Below are 17927 nucleotides of genomic sequence, written 5' to 3' on the forward strand. Positions count from 1 at the left end.
AATTCTTTCGTAGGTTCTGCAGTAACTTAACCAAGAATCGTATATCCTGACAATATATAAAAATTATATATATATATATATATATATATATATATATATATATATATATATATATATATATATATATATATATATATATATATATATATATATATTCATCACCTCCTCTGTGTTCTTAAAAACCAGAGTAATGAATGAAAAACCTAAGACTCAGTTATGAAAATTCAAAAAACTAATACATATGAAGAAAAAAATTACATATTAAAAATCTCAAGTTATACCGTTGGTTAATTTCTCATAAAAGCAACTTGGGAAATTTGACATCATTTTGTATCTCAAAAGTTCTGGTTTGATTACATTTGTTGCTTGGTAAAGAAAATTGAAAATTGATAAGATAGTGTGTTTCACACGTCTGAAGACAATGATCAAGTGTTTCTTAGTTTGTGCTAAGTCTTAAGTTTGTTATACGAGAGTCATGTTCCTAACGAGTCATACTAAAGTTATTAAAATATTTTTAGAACTGAACAATCTTGAAATAAGAGGCTAAGAAGTGAAAAATAATGTTGTGAAAGTGGTTTTGATATAAGGAGAATAAAATATGAATTTCCTACTTTACTCCTCAAATTTTAAATATTTTTTAATTTTTCTGTCAATTTTAACGGTCGGGGACCAAATGCACTACTTCGTTCATAACTGAGGGACTAAAAATGGATACGATCATAACTTAAGGACTGAATCGAAACTTGGGTATAACTCAGGGACTAAAGATGCAATTTTCCCTTTTAATTTCTATCATTATTTAGGGTTTATGACTTTCTCTAAGCTCTTCATTAGCACCGAAATTATCAATGATTAAGATTAATATAATGTTGATGGGAGTGTGAAAGTCTAACCGGGTGAAGTAGTGATAGGAGAGTTGAGTGAATTTGTGGATTTTGTTATAAGATTGGTGTGACAACTAGATTTGCGATTAAACTATGAGCAATTATTTTGATTTACTTGTTAGCTGGAATAGATATTTTTGGATAATTGAACTTAAAGTTAATCTACCCAAATTGATAGACCAAATCAATCCTAACTTTTTATTTGAGAGTTGAGCTTGTTATCACTCCATGGATGATATATTGAGCTGACCAATCGAACTAATCAACCAAAAGGGTCTAGGTCACATGGACAATATCAACATAAATTAAATACTTAAAAATTTCAATAATTTACCAACATTTTTTTTTCATAAATAATTTTGATTTCTCACGTAGTCATATTAATTAGTAAACAGCATCCGTAATCAGTAAAAGATTAATAACAAGAAATCTAACAATATCACTGATCTAAAAAAATTGATTATTAACTTTTAACAGAACTACAATTAAAGCCATAAAAAGAAGCAGAGCAGCAGAAAAGTGAGGCAGTTTGCAAGATAGAGAAATCTAAAAGAGATGGATACAAAAGATATACCTCTCAACAACTTCAAACAAAACAAGCCACTACACTATAACAATAATATTTACATCTCTTCTTCATCCAAGAACATATAAATGTTATGTAGCTACTTTTGTACTATTAAAACATGTACCTAAGATGATGTTCTGATCTCTTGGTACCTCAGAACTAAACACAATCTACCACAAACATCCATTCCCAGATTTAATATCCTCTCTTTCACTTCCTGCTCTCAAGGGTATCTACATCATGTGCAGGAGATTCTGGACGATTTCAGACATTGGTGGCCTGAATTCTGGCTCCGGCTGCCAATTCAAACAGACAATATTAAAACATAAAACAAAAGCTCTTGAAAGCATTCAGTTTTCGTAAATATACAAGAGGAAAAATAACACTGACCTGGATGCACAATGAAATTATGTCAGCAAACCGAGATAAAGACTTGGATGGATATGCACCAGCTAGAGAAGGATCAACCATTCTTGATAATGCATCTATGTCGTGAAGTTGTGAGACAGCCCATCTAACCAGAAATTGTTCACCTCGAGGCCGTGACCTAGAATTTGAGTTTTTGCAGTTTGTTAAGAGTCCCACAATGATAAAATAAGAGAGAACATATGGGTTTATAAGATCATGAGTTAGACTGGCTAATTGGTTGGATTCAATCTTCTTAGTGTGGTTACCTGTCATAAGATTTCCGCCCTGTGAGTAGCTCTAACAAAACTACTCCGAAGCTGTAAACATCGCTCTGATAAGTATAGCTTCCAAGTTCAAGTTCTGGTGCACCATAACCACAACGTTGCAGCTGATACATAATTTAATTGAAGCTAGCAACATTTCTCAAAAAACAAGGAAAATGGAGGAATCATTTTTTTCAAAAAATCTAATTATGCATTACCATAGCCATGGACTTAGATGGCACAAGAGTAGCCAGACTGCAGTCTGAAACGTGTACGGTGAGCTCCTTGTCCAAAAGGACATTAGCAGATCGAAAATTCCGGTGCAAAACTGGTGGGTGACAGACCTCATGCATATACCTTTGTTGTGAAACATCAAAGATTCAGATTCTGAATAATAACAGCTTAAAAATGGTGTCTTTAAGATATATATAATGGAAGAACATAGGTTCTATACTATATTATACTTACTCTAGAGCTCTGGCAGCTTGAAGTGCAATGCGTACTCGAACATTCCATGAAAGTTGTCTATGCATCTCCTCATCTACATGCAATGCCTCATAAAGGGTGCCATTATTGTAGTACTCATATACTAGTAGCCGCTGCCCATGTTCTACACAGTAACCCACGAGTCTAACAATGCTTTCATGTTCAAGTCTCGACATTGTGGAGATCAGCTGAACAAAATCTTGATCACTTTGACAACTTGCCAAAGCTGTATCCAACTTCTTGACCGCCAAGAGCTTTAAAAAAAAAAAAAAAAAAAAACATCATTAAAAATGGATTAGAGTTTCATTGCATTCTGCATGCATCAAAGCCCTTTGCATATTTATGTTGAGCATATAACCATTAATGTGCAATTCAACTATCAGCTTAGGCTTTTAGTTGAGATGGAGCACATGCTTTAATTTGGTATCAGAGCTAGACCAAAGGTTACTATGTCACCCGATAAGCGACTAGGGTCCACGTGTTGCTTGGAACCCACCGCACACGTGAGGGGGCGTGTTGAGCATATAACCATTAATATGCAATCCAACTATCAGCTTAGGCTTTTAGTTGAGATGAACCACATGCTTCCTTTATTTATAAAAGGTGAAGGTGCCAGACTCATACGTACCTTTCCACCAGGGAGTTCGGCTTTGAACACTCTGCCAAGCATGCCTCCTCCGATAAGATTATCCTGAGAAAAGCTGTTTGTATATTGCTGGAGAGCAGCAACAGTGTAGCACTTTTCAGAGCTCAAGTTCATGCAAGCAAGCTTGCGTGTGGTTATTGGAGGCAAATTTGCATCTAGAATCATCCGTTCAGCAGGGAGAGTTAAGAAAGGAGGTGGGGGTGGCGGGAGGATATCCACGGCTGCCATATCCAACTGATGATCGTCATCCTTCTCAGACCAAGAAGGCTTTCTCTTTGAATATTTTGTCCATGCAGTTTCTGGCATTGTTACTGAGCTATTATTTCCTTGGTCCTTAGTCACAGGTTTTACAACTGCTCATGACATTGACAAGTGTAGCTGTGTTATTTATTTATCAAGAATGAAAAAGAAGCCATTTTAAACCAGATTCAGCGAGATAAGAAACATTGATTCACCTTTATCTGCTCGGTAATCACGTTTCTGCAAAGATTGGTCATACATGGGGTTTTCCCTGGGTAAATTATATGCACTTATATCATGTCCATTTTGCTCCTTATTGAAACGTTGTCCTTTTTTGCAGTATCGTGACATATAAATGCATAACCCTAGGAGAAGCAGTACAACTATCACCAGTCCTGCAATAACAATCCACCTGGTGCTCCTCGAACCATTATGCTTTTGCCCAATGTGAAGTTGTGCTGAGGGTCCTGAAGCTTCGCTATGCGGTACTAATTGAGGAGGATGAACTCCAGATGGTGATGGGGATGGCGATGGTGATGGAGAAGGTGATGATGCAGGCGGTGAAGGGATGATAGTAGTGTTGAAAGGGTTTCCATCTTTTCTGCAAAACGAAGCAGATCAAAACTAAAATGTAGCCAAAATAGCATAAAACCTTGGATTTAATCCAGCTTGACATGTCAGAATTGAAGCTCATGACCTTTGGCCTGGCTCTGATACCAAATTGAAGCATGTGCTCCATCTCAACTAAAAGCCTAAGCTAATAGTTGGATTGCACATTAATGGTTATATACTCAACAGTCAGAAAAGAGCAAGTTAAATTGATAAAACAGCATGGTTATTGACTGTCACCTGAAGTTTGGTATGTTCTGTAATTTATCGGGTATAGGCCCAGAGAACAGATTGTTCTCTATGTTTCTGTGAATGAATAAGCATGATCAGCTAGAGATGAAATATTGAACTTTGGAGATGATTTCGAGGAACCAAGAGAAGAAAAAAAATAAAATCTTTTCCAATATAAATTGAAACTTTTAGATACGGTTTTCAGGTGTTGGGGATAGAAGAGTACAAATCTGTTAGAGGAAGATCCTGTAAAACATCGAGGAAACCAGACAACTGATTGTTTTGCACGTGCCTGCAAAAGGTCAAGGCAAAGGTTCATAAGTAGAAGGCAAAACCAAAATTCCTAAGTCGATTCTTTATTTAGAAACTAAGGAGAATGAATACATACAAGGTGGTGAGCGATGACAAATTCCCAATTGAAGGAGGAAGTTGACCACTCAAGTTGTTCCCAGACAAATCCCTGCAATATAATTTAAAAGCTCCAATCTCAACTTGTACATGAGAGAGTAAACATAAAAACAAAGAAGAAAACCAGAATGCTTACAAATTTATCACATATTTAAGCTGTTGAAAAGCATCCGGTATCGCTCCAGTCAAATGGTTGTTGCTCAGTGAACTACAGGGAGCGTTAGAGTAAAACCAAAATAAAATAACAAAAATCTTTAAAAACCACACTAAACGAAAATGTGAGGGTGGAAAAGAAAGAGCATACAAGTCAGATAGTTGGCCTAACGTGGATAGTGTATCTGGAATGCTCCCTGTGAACTGGTTACCTGAAAGAAAACTATAAACAAAAAAAAAAAAAAAAAAAAAAAAAAGATTTATGCTTGTAGAAAACGGTGGCCTGCAGCTTAGTTGATGTTACAACTTTGGTACATACAAGGTTTTTACAGTACTAGGTAAATTGGATGGTATGCTGCCTCCAATGTGGTTGTTGCTGAAATCTCTGAATCAATAACAAACAAAAACATTAATAAAATGAGCAGTTTTACACAGTACACTAGCAGGTTTTAGACTAACTTTTCAGAATCATGAATCATGATAACTCGGGGGGAACGGGGAACCCATCCCACTAATAAAGTTTAAGCAATTACATTTGTATGATCGAAGCAAAACTTCCCAAGTCCTCGCTCAGCTCACCACCCAAATTCGAATCATTAAGAACACTGTCCATCAGAATAACATCGATAACATCAGAAACTAACTCATAAACCCTGCAATCACAAGCAACTAAAGCGAGAACATTCTTACATCCCAGTTATATTGGCGTTGACACAGAGCACACCTTGCCAATGCTCCTCGCAGGGATCTCCTCCAAATGGAACCCACCCAGGAAGCAGAGGGAAGCCCAAACTGGCATATATACTATTAATAGCATAAACTGAAGAACAAGAATACAACAAAAGTAAATTAAGATCCCATCAATAAGGTCACTGTGTAGAAAACAAGATCTGAATTTCGCATACAAACAACAGGAAAGCACAAAATAGCTATAACTTAGCAATAAAGAATGGAAAATGTATATATGAGAAAAATAAAATAAAAACAAAACACCAATAAAATGCTCTTAAAGTCTTACCATCTCTAGGGTCTGTAAATCCCCAGCAAGTTGAAGCTGCAAAAATGGCCAAAACCATGAAATCTCTCATTCTCATACAAATTTCACTCTTCGCCCTACCCATCATCAGCGATGGCAACCTCGGACACTCCAAAATCCCTTCTTCCCCTCTCCCTGTCCTTTTATCTCTGCAAGCCCACAACTTTATCACAGAAACCTCCTTAAAACCCTAAAAGCATATGAATTTTCATCACAAATAATGAAATCTGAAAGCAAACTCAGCTAAACGACATTCCCAGAATTCGATTCTCTGAGCAGAACAAAGAAAAAAAAAACGGAGAAGACTGTTCATAGCACCAAGGTAAAGTTATTCAGTCAAACTAACAGGACCCATCATTGAGAATTCAAAAAGTTTCAAAAACCCCTCACATCTTTCGATACAAAGAATACGGAGTGCAGTATTCACCAAACCCACCAAAGGAACAACAGCTCCCACACACATTATACTGAAAAAAGTTTTGAGCTTTGATTGATACAACATAAATTAAAGTAGTTTAGATAATAAATCAAAAAAGAATTCAAGTAATTCAAGTGAAATTATGAAAAAGAAAAATCATGGAAAGAAGAGCCAAACGCATACGAGTCTGGGATTATGGGCTATGTCTGATTGTCTGTACGCAACGATGAGAACAGTGAGGTATAAGCTCGACGACTTCTTCCTTGTTATTGTGGAGGGAGACGAAGAGCTTGTAGCTGACTTTAATCCTTCGACTCAAGAAACCAGAATAGAATAGATTTTGTAACGAACGTTTTTAGTTTTTAGGTGTTTGAAATTTTTGCACAAATTTTGATTTGAAAGAGTATTAGTGTACCGTTGGGAGTCGGCGCCATTGGTATACTTTGTGCAAGCCGCACAAAAGTGTAACGAAAAGCTATATACGCCATTGCTGGCATGCTGATGTGTACACCTTTTTTGTAATAAATTTAAATTTTTAAAAAAGAAAGACTAAAGATTAAGAAAAAATAGGTTAATGATTAATGAATTTACTCCACATGACAAGCTCTCCTTCTTTATTATCTTGAACTTGTGACTTTTTATTTAGAAGAGTTACAGTTATGTCGTTTGACCACAAGACCTTTGATAAATAAAATTTTCTATTAAAAATTATGATCAATAATTCTTTTTTTAAAGTATGTTTTAAAAAATAAAGAATGAAATAAATATAAATATAATCAAAATGTCTAAACACAAAGTATATTATTGGAATGTTGTAATATTTATGATCACAAATTATGTTATTTAATATAGGATTTTACCCGTAATTTAGTATTTTAAAAATAGAGATGGAATTCCAACATATTACATAACTGCAAAATGAATTCAAAAATCATGTATTAAATTTTTTAAATCATGTATTAAATCAAGAATGAGACAAGGTAGGGAGGGTAATACTCGACGGGGAGTAAAACCATTTCCTCACAATCAATTACATTTCATAATTTTTATTAATACATTATTTATAATATATTATAAAAAAATTTGGAATATATGATATATTTTTAGGTATACATGTATAACACTTAGAATTGTTAATTATATATATATATACACGGTGAAACATGTAGCAAATAGATGAAAATTCTTCAGTAAAAAAACTCTGATCTATATATATACATACACACGTTGAAATAAAATAACACTTAAAATAGCACAACATCATCATACATATCTAGATGTAAATTTCCTTCGATAAATAGTGTCATTATTCTTCATAGTGGAAGGAGATATTTTTTTATATTTATGAGTCTTTTAACTTGGGAATAAATTTTATTCATTCTCAATCACTCGAAAAAAATCATTATATCCGTTAGATTTACTTTCCTTACTATCATGGAATTAGATTTCTTTTTTGGAAACAAGGAATTAAATTTCTAGTTGACTCAAACTTTCTTAAATGAAATATTACACCAACACCTGAGAATTATTTTTTCACCTCTTAAATTCTCTATAAAATTTTATCTTGACTATCAAACGCCCTCTAAATTCAAATTGTTAGGTTAATGCAAGTAATCAAGCGAGCACGTATTCCCATTCTAAATTTGAACTCATTAAACATTATATTATGAGTCTAATAAGTATGAAAAATCAGCTAATATAAGACAAAAAATGTGTCTACAAAAAGTTTATAGAGAAAGTTGAAAAGTTTGGAGGGTGTGGGTTAGATTTCAACTATTTATATTTGTAAAAGAAAAGTCTACAGAAATCATATTTTGATAGAATCTATAAAAGTTAGTAAGTTTTTAAAACAGTAGACTTTTAAAGACTACAAAAATTTGATTTGAATACTATTATACTTTTAAAATGCTTTAAAAGTAAGAATCCAATACCAATATACTTTTAAAGAGTATTTAAAAGTCTAAGGATGTGTTTGGAAACTCGGAAAATGATTTCTGGAAATCATTTTCCGGGTTTTTGGTGTTTGCCTAAACTTGAAAAATCCAGTCAACGGAATTCATTTTCCGTTGACTACAAAAATGTGCTCAATTTGGCGGAAAATGACTTTCGCCAAAATTTGGCGGATGTCATTTTCCGCCATTTGCTATTTCATTTTTTTTTAATATAGTTTCTGGCAGAATTGAGTTCCGCCGGAAACCATAATTATTATTATTTTTTTTTTAGTTTTAAACATTTAAAATGTATTTTTTTATTCTAAATAAAATAATTAAAATATTTAATTATATCATTCTACTCATTTTCCAGAAAATGAACCAAACACTGAAAAAGGAAAATATTTTCCGGAAAATGACTCATTTTCTAGAAACCATTTTCCAGAAGTGATTTTCCTGCTTTCTAAATGGACCCTAAATAGAATACCACCAAATTTTTAATGTCGTTACAAGTTTATAAAAGTATTGATTAAATACACCCCTTAATCAAATTCAGATAGAATTGTTATTGTTATCCTTAATAAAATAAAATAGCTCAGCTGCTGAGATAACATTTTACCCAAAAACCACCGTTATATGTCTTTATCCCATTGCACAAGTTTGAATACTTAATATGCGTTTAGTTGGAAGATGAGACAAAATTGTTCCATGGTGCAACCAAAATCACAGCTCATATACAGCCCCCATCCATCCTTTCATTACGCACATTGACAAACGTGTAATTAGGACATCCTTTCTACATAAAACAATGCTAATTAAAATTGGTCACACTTGTGTAAGACTATCTCATAGATTTTTTGTGAGAATAATCGAGTTAGGACAGATCAATATGCAAATGTAATATTTATACTAGCAAATGTATGCAATACTAAATCAAGAATGAAATATTTGTTACTTTGATTATCTATTGAGACAGTTTCACACAAGTTTTTGCCAATTAAAATTAACATTAATCAACTAACTCTAATGATTTTTTGTTTAATAGTCATTATATTGCAGATTCAAGGCAAGAAACTTCATTTGTCATTGTCACTCATTATTAGTCATTATTTCATATAACCTGAATCTCAGATTCGTCTTGTCATTTTGTAGCCAACAATTAAGGTTACAACTATGTAATGAAGTTATTATTAGCATGTATCTTAATGGCTATTTTTAATTTGCATACAAAAGAATGAAAATATCCAAAAGGCTCCAACTTCAATTTCATGCTATGAAAACAATTAGATATCTCGTTTAATTAAAATAAACATGTGTTCAACCAAATATATTCATATTAAGACAAATTTTTTCTAGTAGACTAAAAGTCTTTGATTATCTTATAAAGAAATACGTGAACCTGTTTTTTTACATTAACCTTGTTAGTATTGCACATAGTGACATAAATTTGTTTAGACCTTTTATCTCCTTATATCCACAGTTCCACACACAAAAACTACATCATACATAGTAAGAATACCGAAAATGTTGTAAATTTAGGGAAAGTAATATATATATATATATATATATATATATATATATATATATATATATATATATATATATAGTGTGTGTGTGTGTGAGAGAGAACTACCCTAGTACTAATGCATGTCAGGAAGTAAGTGGAAGAAATAAAAATATATGCAATTGAACTCGAGGGAGTATTTTGCACTATTGGACTCATATTTGTAGTATACATTTATTGAGTTATTTTTTCCTTTGAAATTTTAGAATTTTAGAATGAAATAATTCTAAAAACCTAATACTTTAATACCATGACATTGTCACATCAATATGGGTATTTTTTGCACTAATTTAAAATTGTATGTGTGTGTGTATATGTATGTATGTATGTATATATATATATATATATATATATATATATATATATATATATATATATATATATAGTTGTTTTAATTACACAAATACATTTAAATGTAATATAATGCATATACATGCAACAATTACTTGGATAATAAATGCTGGATTAATAATAATATGGTAACTTATGCTTGTCAACTGCACCTTTGAAAATTACGTACATAAATAAAAAATAAAAGAAGTGCAAGTATTGGTGTTAGTACGTACGTAAATCAAACAAAGCTTCAAATTTACAGTTTTTGTTTGCAATGTCCACAAGAATGGGTCACGGATTAAACAATTGATGTATGTTGGAAGCATATATATATATATATATATATATATATATATATATATATATATATATATATATATATATATATATATATATATATATATATATATATATATATATATATATATATATATATATATATATATATATATATATATATATATATATATATATATATATATATATATCCACTGCTTGGAGGCTTGATTGGATTAATGATTATTATAAAAGTTAACCAAACATTGATATAATTAATAATATTTAGTATAACCAGACATATTCATGTTTAGCTTGTATCAAATATATATCATCATCATAGAGATTAATCTATAAATGTGAAGAAAAAAAAATTGAATAAGTTTTAGATAGTTTAATCTGTACTATCTACTAGTAACAAAACCTCAATTTTAGAGAAGAAAACGAAATAAATAAGGTTTGAAGATGTTAAATTTTTATGTGTAAACTGATACGTTACAATTCAAAATTAAGATATGATAAGGAGAATGATTAGGGGGAATGCAATTGTTCAAAATTCGTTATCCTTGACGTTGCATGATTCAACTGGTTTGAGTGCAAGCCACATGAAACATAACCAAGTTACTTTAAGTCTTCAACAACGTAACATCGGCTAAATAAGGATTAAGGAGAAATGCAATTCAAAATGACCGTCTATAAATTAAGTTGGGGGGAATTCAAGTGTACACAATTCCTTCTCTAGTTCTCCTCAAAGTTGCATGACTCAACAAGTTCAAGTCACATGAAACATGACCAAGTTCAACAACGTTATTTGCTTTAATTTAAATAGAAAAAAAAAAAAAAAAGGATTGTATCTATATGTATGCGGGTCTAGGCCTACTTATGATTGGTTGGAAACTGGACAAAGGCTTCATCTTTGAAAATCAGAAAACGGCCCAATACATTAAATTTTAATTGTATAGCCTGTTTGGCAAAATGGGTTCGACCGACTTTTTTTTCAATCATGGTCCACACAAATTGTGTGGACCATATTTTGTATACTGTAAATAAATGTTCATTCAGTATAAAATAATGTACATTCAATACAAAAATAATGTACATTGTATTCAAAAGATGTATATTATATTGTATAATATACATCCAGTACAAAAATAATGTACATTTAGTATATTAAAAATATATTTTTTGTTATGGTTCACGTAACATTGTGTGGACCATAGTTTGCCCCCTTTTTGAGTCCATCAAAGTATAAAATGCAAACGCAATATTTATATATATTTTTATTATGCACTTCAGTTATGAACTTATGAACAATTTAAATTAATTTATTTTTTTTGTAGTCTCTTGATTACTAAGACCACAATACATGTTTTATTATAATATATTTTCAAGTAGTAATTATAGACATTTTTGTAAATTAAAATTTGATACCAATATGGCATTTCTTTGCGTGGGTACCCGGATTTCACATATAACCCCTCACTATATGATCAAATTGTGTAATAATTAGAATTGATCGAGCAGTTACTTTAATAACCACGAGATTCCAAATTCCAAAAGTGTTATTTGTTGCACTTACACCTAAACTTTGTGACATGGGGCCGCAAGTGTCCGTTTGCTCTATAAGAAATAATATTGAAAAGGAATAAGGTTCAAATTGGCCACTGAATGTAGCCTGAAAATGCAATTAGGCTACTGAACGAAAAAAAGTGCAATTAGGCCACTGAACACTCCAAAATCGTGCAATTAAACCACTGAACTCTCCAAACGTATGCAATTTCACCGGATAGCAGGTTACCATCAATTTTAGCAGGTTACCTGCTTACGTGGCAGCTGAGTTGGCATTTTTAATAATTTTTAAATAATTTTAATAATTAATTTTAATAATAAATTTTATAAAAAATTGAAAAATAAATAAATAAAAAATAAAATAAAGTCGTTTTTATTCTTTAAAAAAAAACTTAAATAAAAATTTATTATTAAAATTTATTAAAAAATATTTAAAATTTATTAAAAATGACAACTCAGCTGCCACGTAAGCAGATAACCTGCTAAAATTAAGGGTAACCTGCTGTCAGGTGAAATTGCACATTTTTGGAGTGTTCAGTGGCCTAATTGCACTTTTTTTTCGTTCAGTAGCCTAATTGCATTTTCAGGTTACGTTCAGTGGCCAATTTGAACCTTATTCCTATTGAAAATTAGGCTCAAATCATAACCTACGGAGCTATACAAATTTTAAATAAATTAAGCAAGTTACCCCAAAAGAAAAGAATACCATATGAACCAGAGAAGTCAAGTGCTCATTGAGAATATGATGACATTTGCAGGGGAGCTGAGACCCCTAGTTATAATATCTTTGGATTGGAGTAAAAATAGCGAGAAACCAATAAACAACAAGCCCCAAGAATTTCAAACTACACACGTTATTTGTGTATTGAATGTACATTATTTTAATAGTATATAAAATAATATATTTTATACACTCAAATAATATACTTTTAATATATTAAAAATATACTTTTTATTTATGATCGATATGACTCTGTAGATCATGGTGCATGAATAATGATGGTCTGCCATAAATTCCAACCATCCTTTGATCTAATTAATGCTCGGGCCTCCATTCTGGTGGTATAGTCAGATTTGGACTGAAATTAAAGCCCACTACCTCATCAATCAATAAGAAGAAGATGCATTAATATCACTGAGGGGGCGTTTGGTTCACGAAATCTTGGATTACCCCAGGTAATAGGATTATCTCCTGGAAGGTAATGTGAGATTTTGGGAATATAAGATTACCTTGTGTGTTTGGTTTGAATGGTGTAATATAATATTACCTTGTTTGGTTCAGGGTTATATTTTAGATTATATGGATCAATTTACAATAATGTCCTTAGTAATATATATTTATGAATGTATATCAAAGCTTAAATATTAAAAAAAAAACTAAATATATAAATATGCACATATGTATATTTGAATAAATATATATTAATTTCATTATTATTATTATTATTATTATTATTATTATTATTATTATATAAGGATTAATTAACAATTGCAAAGTTGGAATAATTCAAGGTAATCTAAGATTACCTAAAAAAATGGGGGTAATCACATTACCTTGAAACATTACCGCGACATCAGCTTTCAAGTAATATAACATTACCTGGTAATCCCATAACTTGAACCAAACAAGGTAATATAACATTACCAGATCCAGATTACTTAGGTAATATAAGATGACCCGAACTAAACGCCCCCTGAGTGTAATGATATAGATTACGATACCTCTGCCCGCATGGGTAGCTCAACTGGTCATAGAGGTGAAACTTTGGAATAATGACCAGGGATCGAGTCTCACCAGCGGCAGTGTGGGAGCAACCTCTCAAAGTGAGGGGGGCTCCTTGTGCACATTGAGCACCGGTCTAGCCTTTGTGGTTCATGCTCAGTTAAGTCACCATGATTTACATCCTCCCAAATGTTCTATCGGGCCGGGTTGTGGTTCAGCCTTTTGGAATAATCATATATGGTTACAAAATAAAAATGCATGGGTCACTTAATAACTAGCTGGTTGGTTATTGGTTAATCACGATCGCTAATAAAAAATAATCACCCAACTTCTCCGACAACATGTGCTGTCGGAGGAGTACGTACGTTGTTGCAATACGTGACATGTATCATGCATGCATGTTCAATGTGTTCATTCATTCACGTACCCATTCAATTCTGGGCATTTCATCAGAACCAGACTCTGTGTTCCACGCTAATAACTTACCTATTTTCTTTCTTCTTTTTTTTCCTTTCTTTCATGTCATGTACGGCTGCCGGATGGTATGATATTGATTAATGAACTAATTTTTATTGCTTATTTTCTTTAATAAAGTGAATTTGCTTATCAAATAATTAATATTGAGGTTAATTCGAATTTAGTTTAAATCCTACAAAGTTTGATCTTATCTTACTCGAGAAAATACTTGACCTGAATCTAGTTTAAACCCCACAAAATTTGATTCTTACTCGAAGAAAATATTTGACTCGAACTTTTTAAGAGCAAATACCAATTTTGATCTCACAAGTATTAGCAAAATGACAGTTTTGGTTCACATATTTAATTCTTACCAATTTTCATCAACGACTATTGTTTTAGTACCAATTTTCATCCACAACTATTGTTTTAGTACCAAAATTCATCACGCCGAGCACCATTTCATTTAAGACATATCGAAATGTGAAATTATTAATGGTAGTTTCGTGATTTTCAAATAATGATCCCTATTTAAGCATGAATAAAGGGATTTAAGCCCTAAGATCTATCTAAATTCGCATTTTTCCTCCTCAAATTAAGGTAAGATGAGGAGGAGAACTGCGAATTGGGATCGTTCTTAAGGTTTAAATTCATTTATTTATGCTCAAATTAGAATCTTAGGTTGAAATTGACGAAAATGCCTTAAAATTTTTAGATTTCGGGATGTCTTAAATAGATGGGTGACTGACATGATGAATTTTGATACTAAAATAATAGTCGTGGATTAAAATTGGTACTAAAACAATAATTGTGGATGAAAATTGGTAGAAATTAAACATGTGGATCAAAACTGCCATTTTACTAATACTCGTGGAATCAAAATTGGTATTTGCTCAACTTTTTAACATGACATAATTTTATAAAGATTTTGCAACGGAAATTTTATTAACAATAATATGTTTTCCAACCGAAGATACAAATAATGTTATTTTAATGTGATATGTGTAAGATTTTTCTGTATAATTTATATATTATATTAAAAGTCTTAATTAAGTATTGCATGTTGACTAAACTTATTTAAGTAATTTGATTGAATTGAACGACTATAAATTGTTTGTTATTGACCTTACACCGAGATAGTCACTACATGTCAATCTTATTACAAGGTGCTTGACAGATCTACATTTAATTACTTTAAAAGAAAATTGTAAAAAGTGTCCCTCTATAATATGTCAATTATCAATGTCACCCCTGAATTATGAGTGGTGTAAATGTTGCCCCTCAATTATAAAAACGGTGCACATATAGTTCCTCCCGTAGCGAAAATGTGGTTCCCTGTTAGTGTAGGACACCGTTAAGTCGGAGTAAATATGTAATTTAATTGTTTTTTCCTCCCTCAATTCGAAGTACCAACGATGGACAGCGGCGGGGAACCACAGGTCCGTTACAGAAGGAGCTATATGTGCACCATTTTAATAATTGAGGGGCAACATTTACACCACTCATAATTCAAGAGTGACATTGATAATTGACATATTATTGAGGGACATTTTTACAATTTTCCCTTACTTTAATTTATCCTTCTATCATTATATTGGACCCCCAATATGAGACTTTGGAGCAAAAGATTTTATCTTTTATAGGGAAAGTTATTTTTAACGTGGGAATTGAATGTTGAAAAAACGATATGGAGTAACCGACAAACTATATAGTTATGACTCCAAAGTCCATCATTACTGTCTATATACTTTTGAGTCTCTGTTCTCACCATTTCCAAAAAGTCTCCTCCACCGCCATTCTGAGACCCCACTCTCCTCCTCCCACGAGTCTCCACAGATCAGACATGAAGCCTAAAACTACATGACCACTTGAGTTTTTCCATTTCATTTCTCCGTCGAAATGGGTAATTGCTGCGCTAGCACCGCCGTCAAAGGACCGTCGTGTTCTCGTTCTGCGCCAAACTCCAAACAGAGAATTACAGCTCCGCCGCTCACCCACCCGTTGTTGCTGGAGGAGGAGACCGTTAAGGAGGTTCTTTCTGAAACCCCCACCGTTCCCAAGCCTGTGGATTATGGGCCCCACAAACATCCGCCATTCACCCCGGAGCAGGAGAAGCTGCAGCGCCAGAACGACGGGGATATCAAGAAACCCGCCGCCGTGACGGATTTCAACCCCGAGGAGCTCTCGGAGGACTTCTCCGCCTCGGAGATCTGCAGCACTCTCAGCGAGAGTGTTCCCGCCACTACGCCGACCGACAAGATGGATCATGAAAACGGCGTGCGCTACGTCAAGCCGCAGAGGTCGCCGGCGAGGGTCCGGAACCGGGCATTTCCCGGCGAGGTGATCAGAGAGAAATCGGTTGGAAACTCGCCGTCGAGGCGGTTCGAACCGTCGTCTCTCGGCCGAGTCAGATCAGGAACCGGGAGAGATTCTGGTCGCCGGTCCCCTGCCGGCAGGCCAAGGAAAGAAAACTACGAAAACTCTGGACGGAGGTCAGTGTCGCCGGCGACGAGGAGGGAAATCGGAGGAGCAAGAACGGGCTCGGTTCGGAGCCCGTCCGCCAGAAAAACCGGAAAGTCACCGGGTCGGGTAAGATCCGATGTGGGCGACAAGAACCGGAAGTTGAACAAAGACATGAAAGAAAAATGGGAAACGACAAATAGCAACGAATTGCTGGAAAACCCACTTGTATCCCTGGAATGCTTCATTTTCCTTTAGGACTTGTACTGGTTGAACCGTAATTTCAATATAAAACCAGGTACTTTTCAAAGTTCCAGAAATGTTAGATCTTGTTCTAATTGCCTTTCTCTGAGTTCTCAACTTTATGTCATATATCTATTGAATCAAAAGTCAAAGACATCAACTTTAGGAGGGAAAATATTTGCAAAATCCCCCAAAATCACAACATCAAATAATAATGTATGGTCTCAAAATGTATAATCGAATGAATAAAATATAATTTTGATAACAGAATTTTACAAGTTTGATTCTTATATTCAAATCTTAGTCTTTCTTTTAAATATTGTATACTGCACCAATGAGTTAAATTCGTACAGATTTCATAAGTTTGATTTTTATCGATACATTTGATACTACTTTATTAAAGATATACAATGAAAAAAGTACAAATTACAATGCACGAAGTAATATGCTAATTGTTTTTAAAAAAAAAAAGTAATATGCTAAGATTTTGGTAGTTTGGATTTTGGAACTCAATTATTGGAAAGAGGTAGTTGACGTGGGTAGTTTCAAGAAATTAATTCTGGGACAGATTTTGGACTGTTTTTCTTTTTCTTTTTCCCTGAACAGTACGTCAGACAGGGCTCAGAATAATGTACTGAATTCTGAAACATTGACAAAATAAACTTTTTTTTTTTTACTTGTATCTACTTTGTTTGTTTGTTTGTTTTTTTTTTTTTTTCTTTTTTTTTTCTTTTTTTTCCATAAAATTTAAATATTTAAAAATTGTATTTAAAATATTATTAAATACAAAAATTAAATTTAAAATAATTAAGAAGTACTTTTAAAAAATAAAGGAGATAGAGTTAATTTAGCTATAAATAGTAAACAATTTAGGTAAAATGGAATAAACAAAGTAAAATTTAGGTGTAAAAATATTAGGTATTTGGTTTTTATTTTGAGTAATAATTAATTTAGCAAGTAGAATGTGACTATGTGAGACAGGGAAAAAGTGAAGGGGGCATGGGGAAGGAGTAGTTGAGATT

At 32.8% G+C, this 17927-nt stretch overlaps 2 protein-coding genes across 7 annotated transcripts; one reads left to right on the forward strand and one right to left on the reverse strand.

The window, feature by feature from the left end:
* Positions 1 to 1427: 1427 nt before the first annotated feature.
* On the reverse strand, positions 1428 to 6721 carry LOC109159149 (protein STRUBBELIG-RECEPTOR FAMILY 3-like). Of its 4 annotated transcripts, none has more exons than XM_019307190.1 (17): positions 6534 to 6721; positions 5915 to 6081; positions 5587 to 5716; positions 5430 to 5501; positions 5216 to 5281; positions 5048 to 5119; positions 4880 to 4951; positions 4724 to 4795; positions 4562 to 4627; positions 4345 to 4410; positions 3711 to 4096; positions 3238 to 3608; positions 2592 to 2863; positions 2342 to 2480; positions 2127 to 2248; positions 1843 to 1999; positions 1428 to 1748 (listed from the first exon to the last, which is right to left on the reverse strand). In XM_019307190.1, exons 2-17 carry the CDS (start codon positions 6018 to 6020, stop codon positions 1686 to 1688), a joined length of 2232 nt encoding a protein of 743 aa, XP_019162735.1. In that variant the 5' UTR covers positions 6021 to 6081; positions 6534 to 6721; the 3' UTR covers positions 1428 to 1685. The 4 variants fall into 4 exon arrangements, with proteins under 4 accessions (XP_019162735.1, XP_019162732.1, XP_019162733.1 ...); XM_019307187.1 differs by having other exon boundaries at positions 5915 to 6122; XM_019307188.1 differs by lacking the exon at positions 6534 to 6721 and adding an exon at positions 6323 to 6423 and having other exon boundaries at positions 5915 to 6122.
* A 9198-nt stretch (positions 6722 to 15919) lies between these two features.
* LOC109158696 lies at positions 15920 to 16982 on the forward strand. Of its 3 annotated transcripts, none has more exons than XM_019306592.1 (2): positions 15920 to 16461; positions 16495 to 16982. In XM_019306592.1, the coding sequence occupies exons 1-2, from the start codon at positions 16102 to 16104 to the stop codon at positions 16918 to 16920; spliced, it is 786 nt and encodes a 261-aa protein (XP_019162137.1). In that variant the 5' UTR covers positions 15920 to 16101; the 3' UTR covers positions 16921 to 16982. The 3 variants fall into 3 exon arrangements, with proteins under 3 accessions (XP_019162137.1, XP_019162136.1, XP_019162138.1); XM_019306591.1 differs by having other exon boundaries at positions 15920 to 16457; positions 16491 to 16982; XM_019306593.1 differs by having other exon boundaries at positions 15920 to 16442; positions 16488 to 16982.
* The last annotated feature ends 945 nt before the right edge of the window (positions 16983 to 17927 follow it).

The sequence above is a fragment of the Ipomoea nil genome, unplaced genomic scaffold (genome assembly GCF_001879475.1).
Source record: "Ipomoea nil cultivar Tokyo-kokei standard unplaced genomic scaffold, Asagao_1.1 scaffold2826, whole genome shotgun sequence".
NCBI lineage: Eukaryota > Viridiplantae > Streptophyta > Magnoliopsida > Solanales > Convolvulaceae > Ipomoea > Ipomoea nil.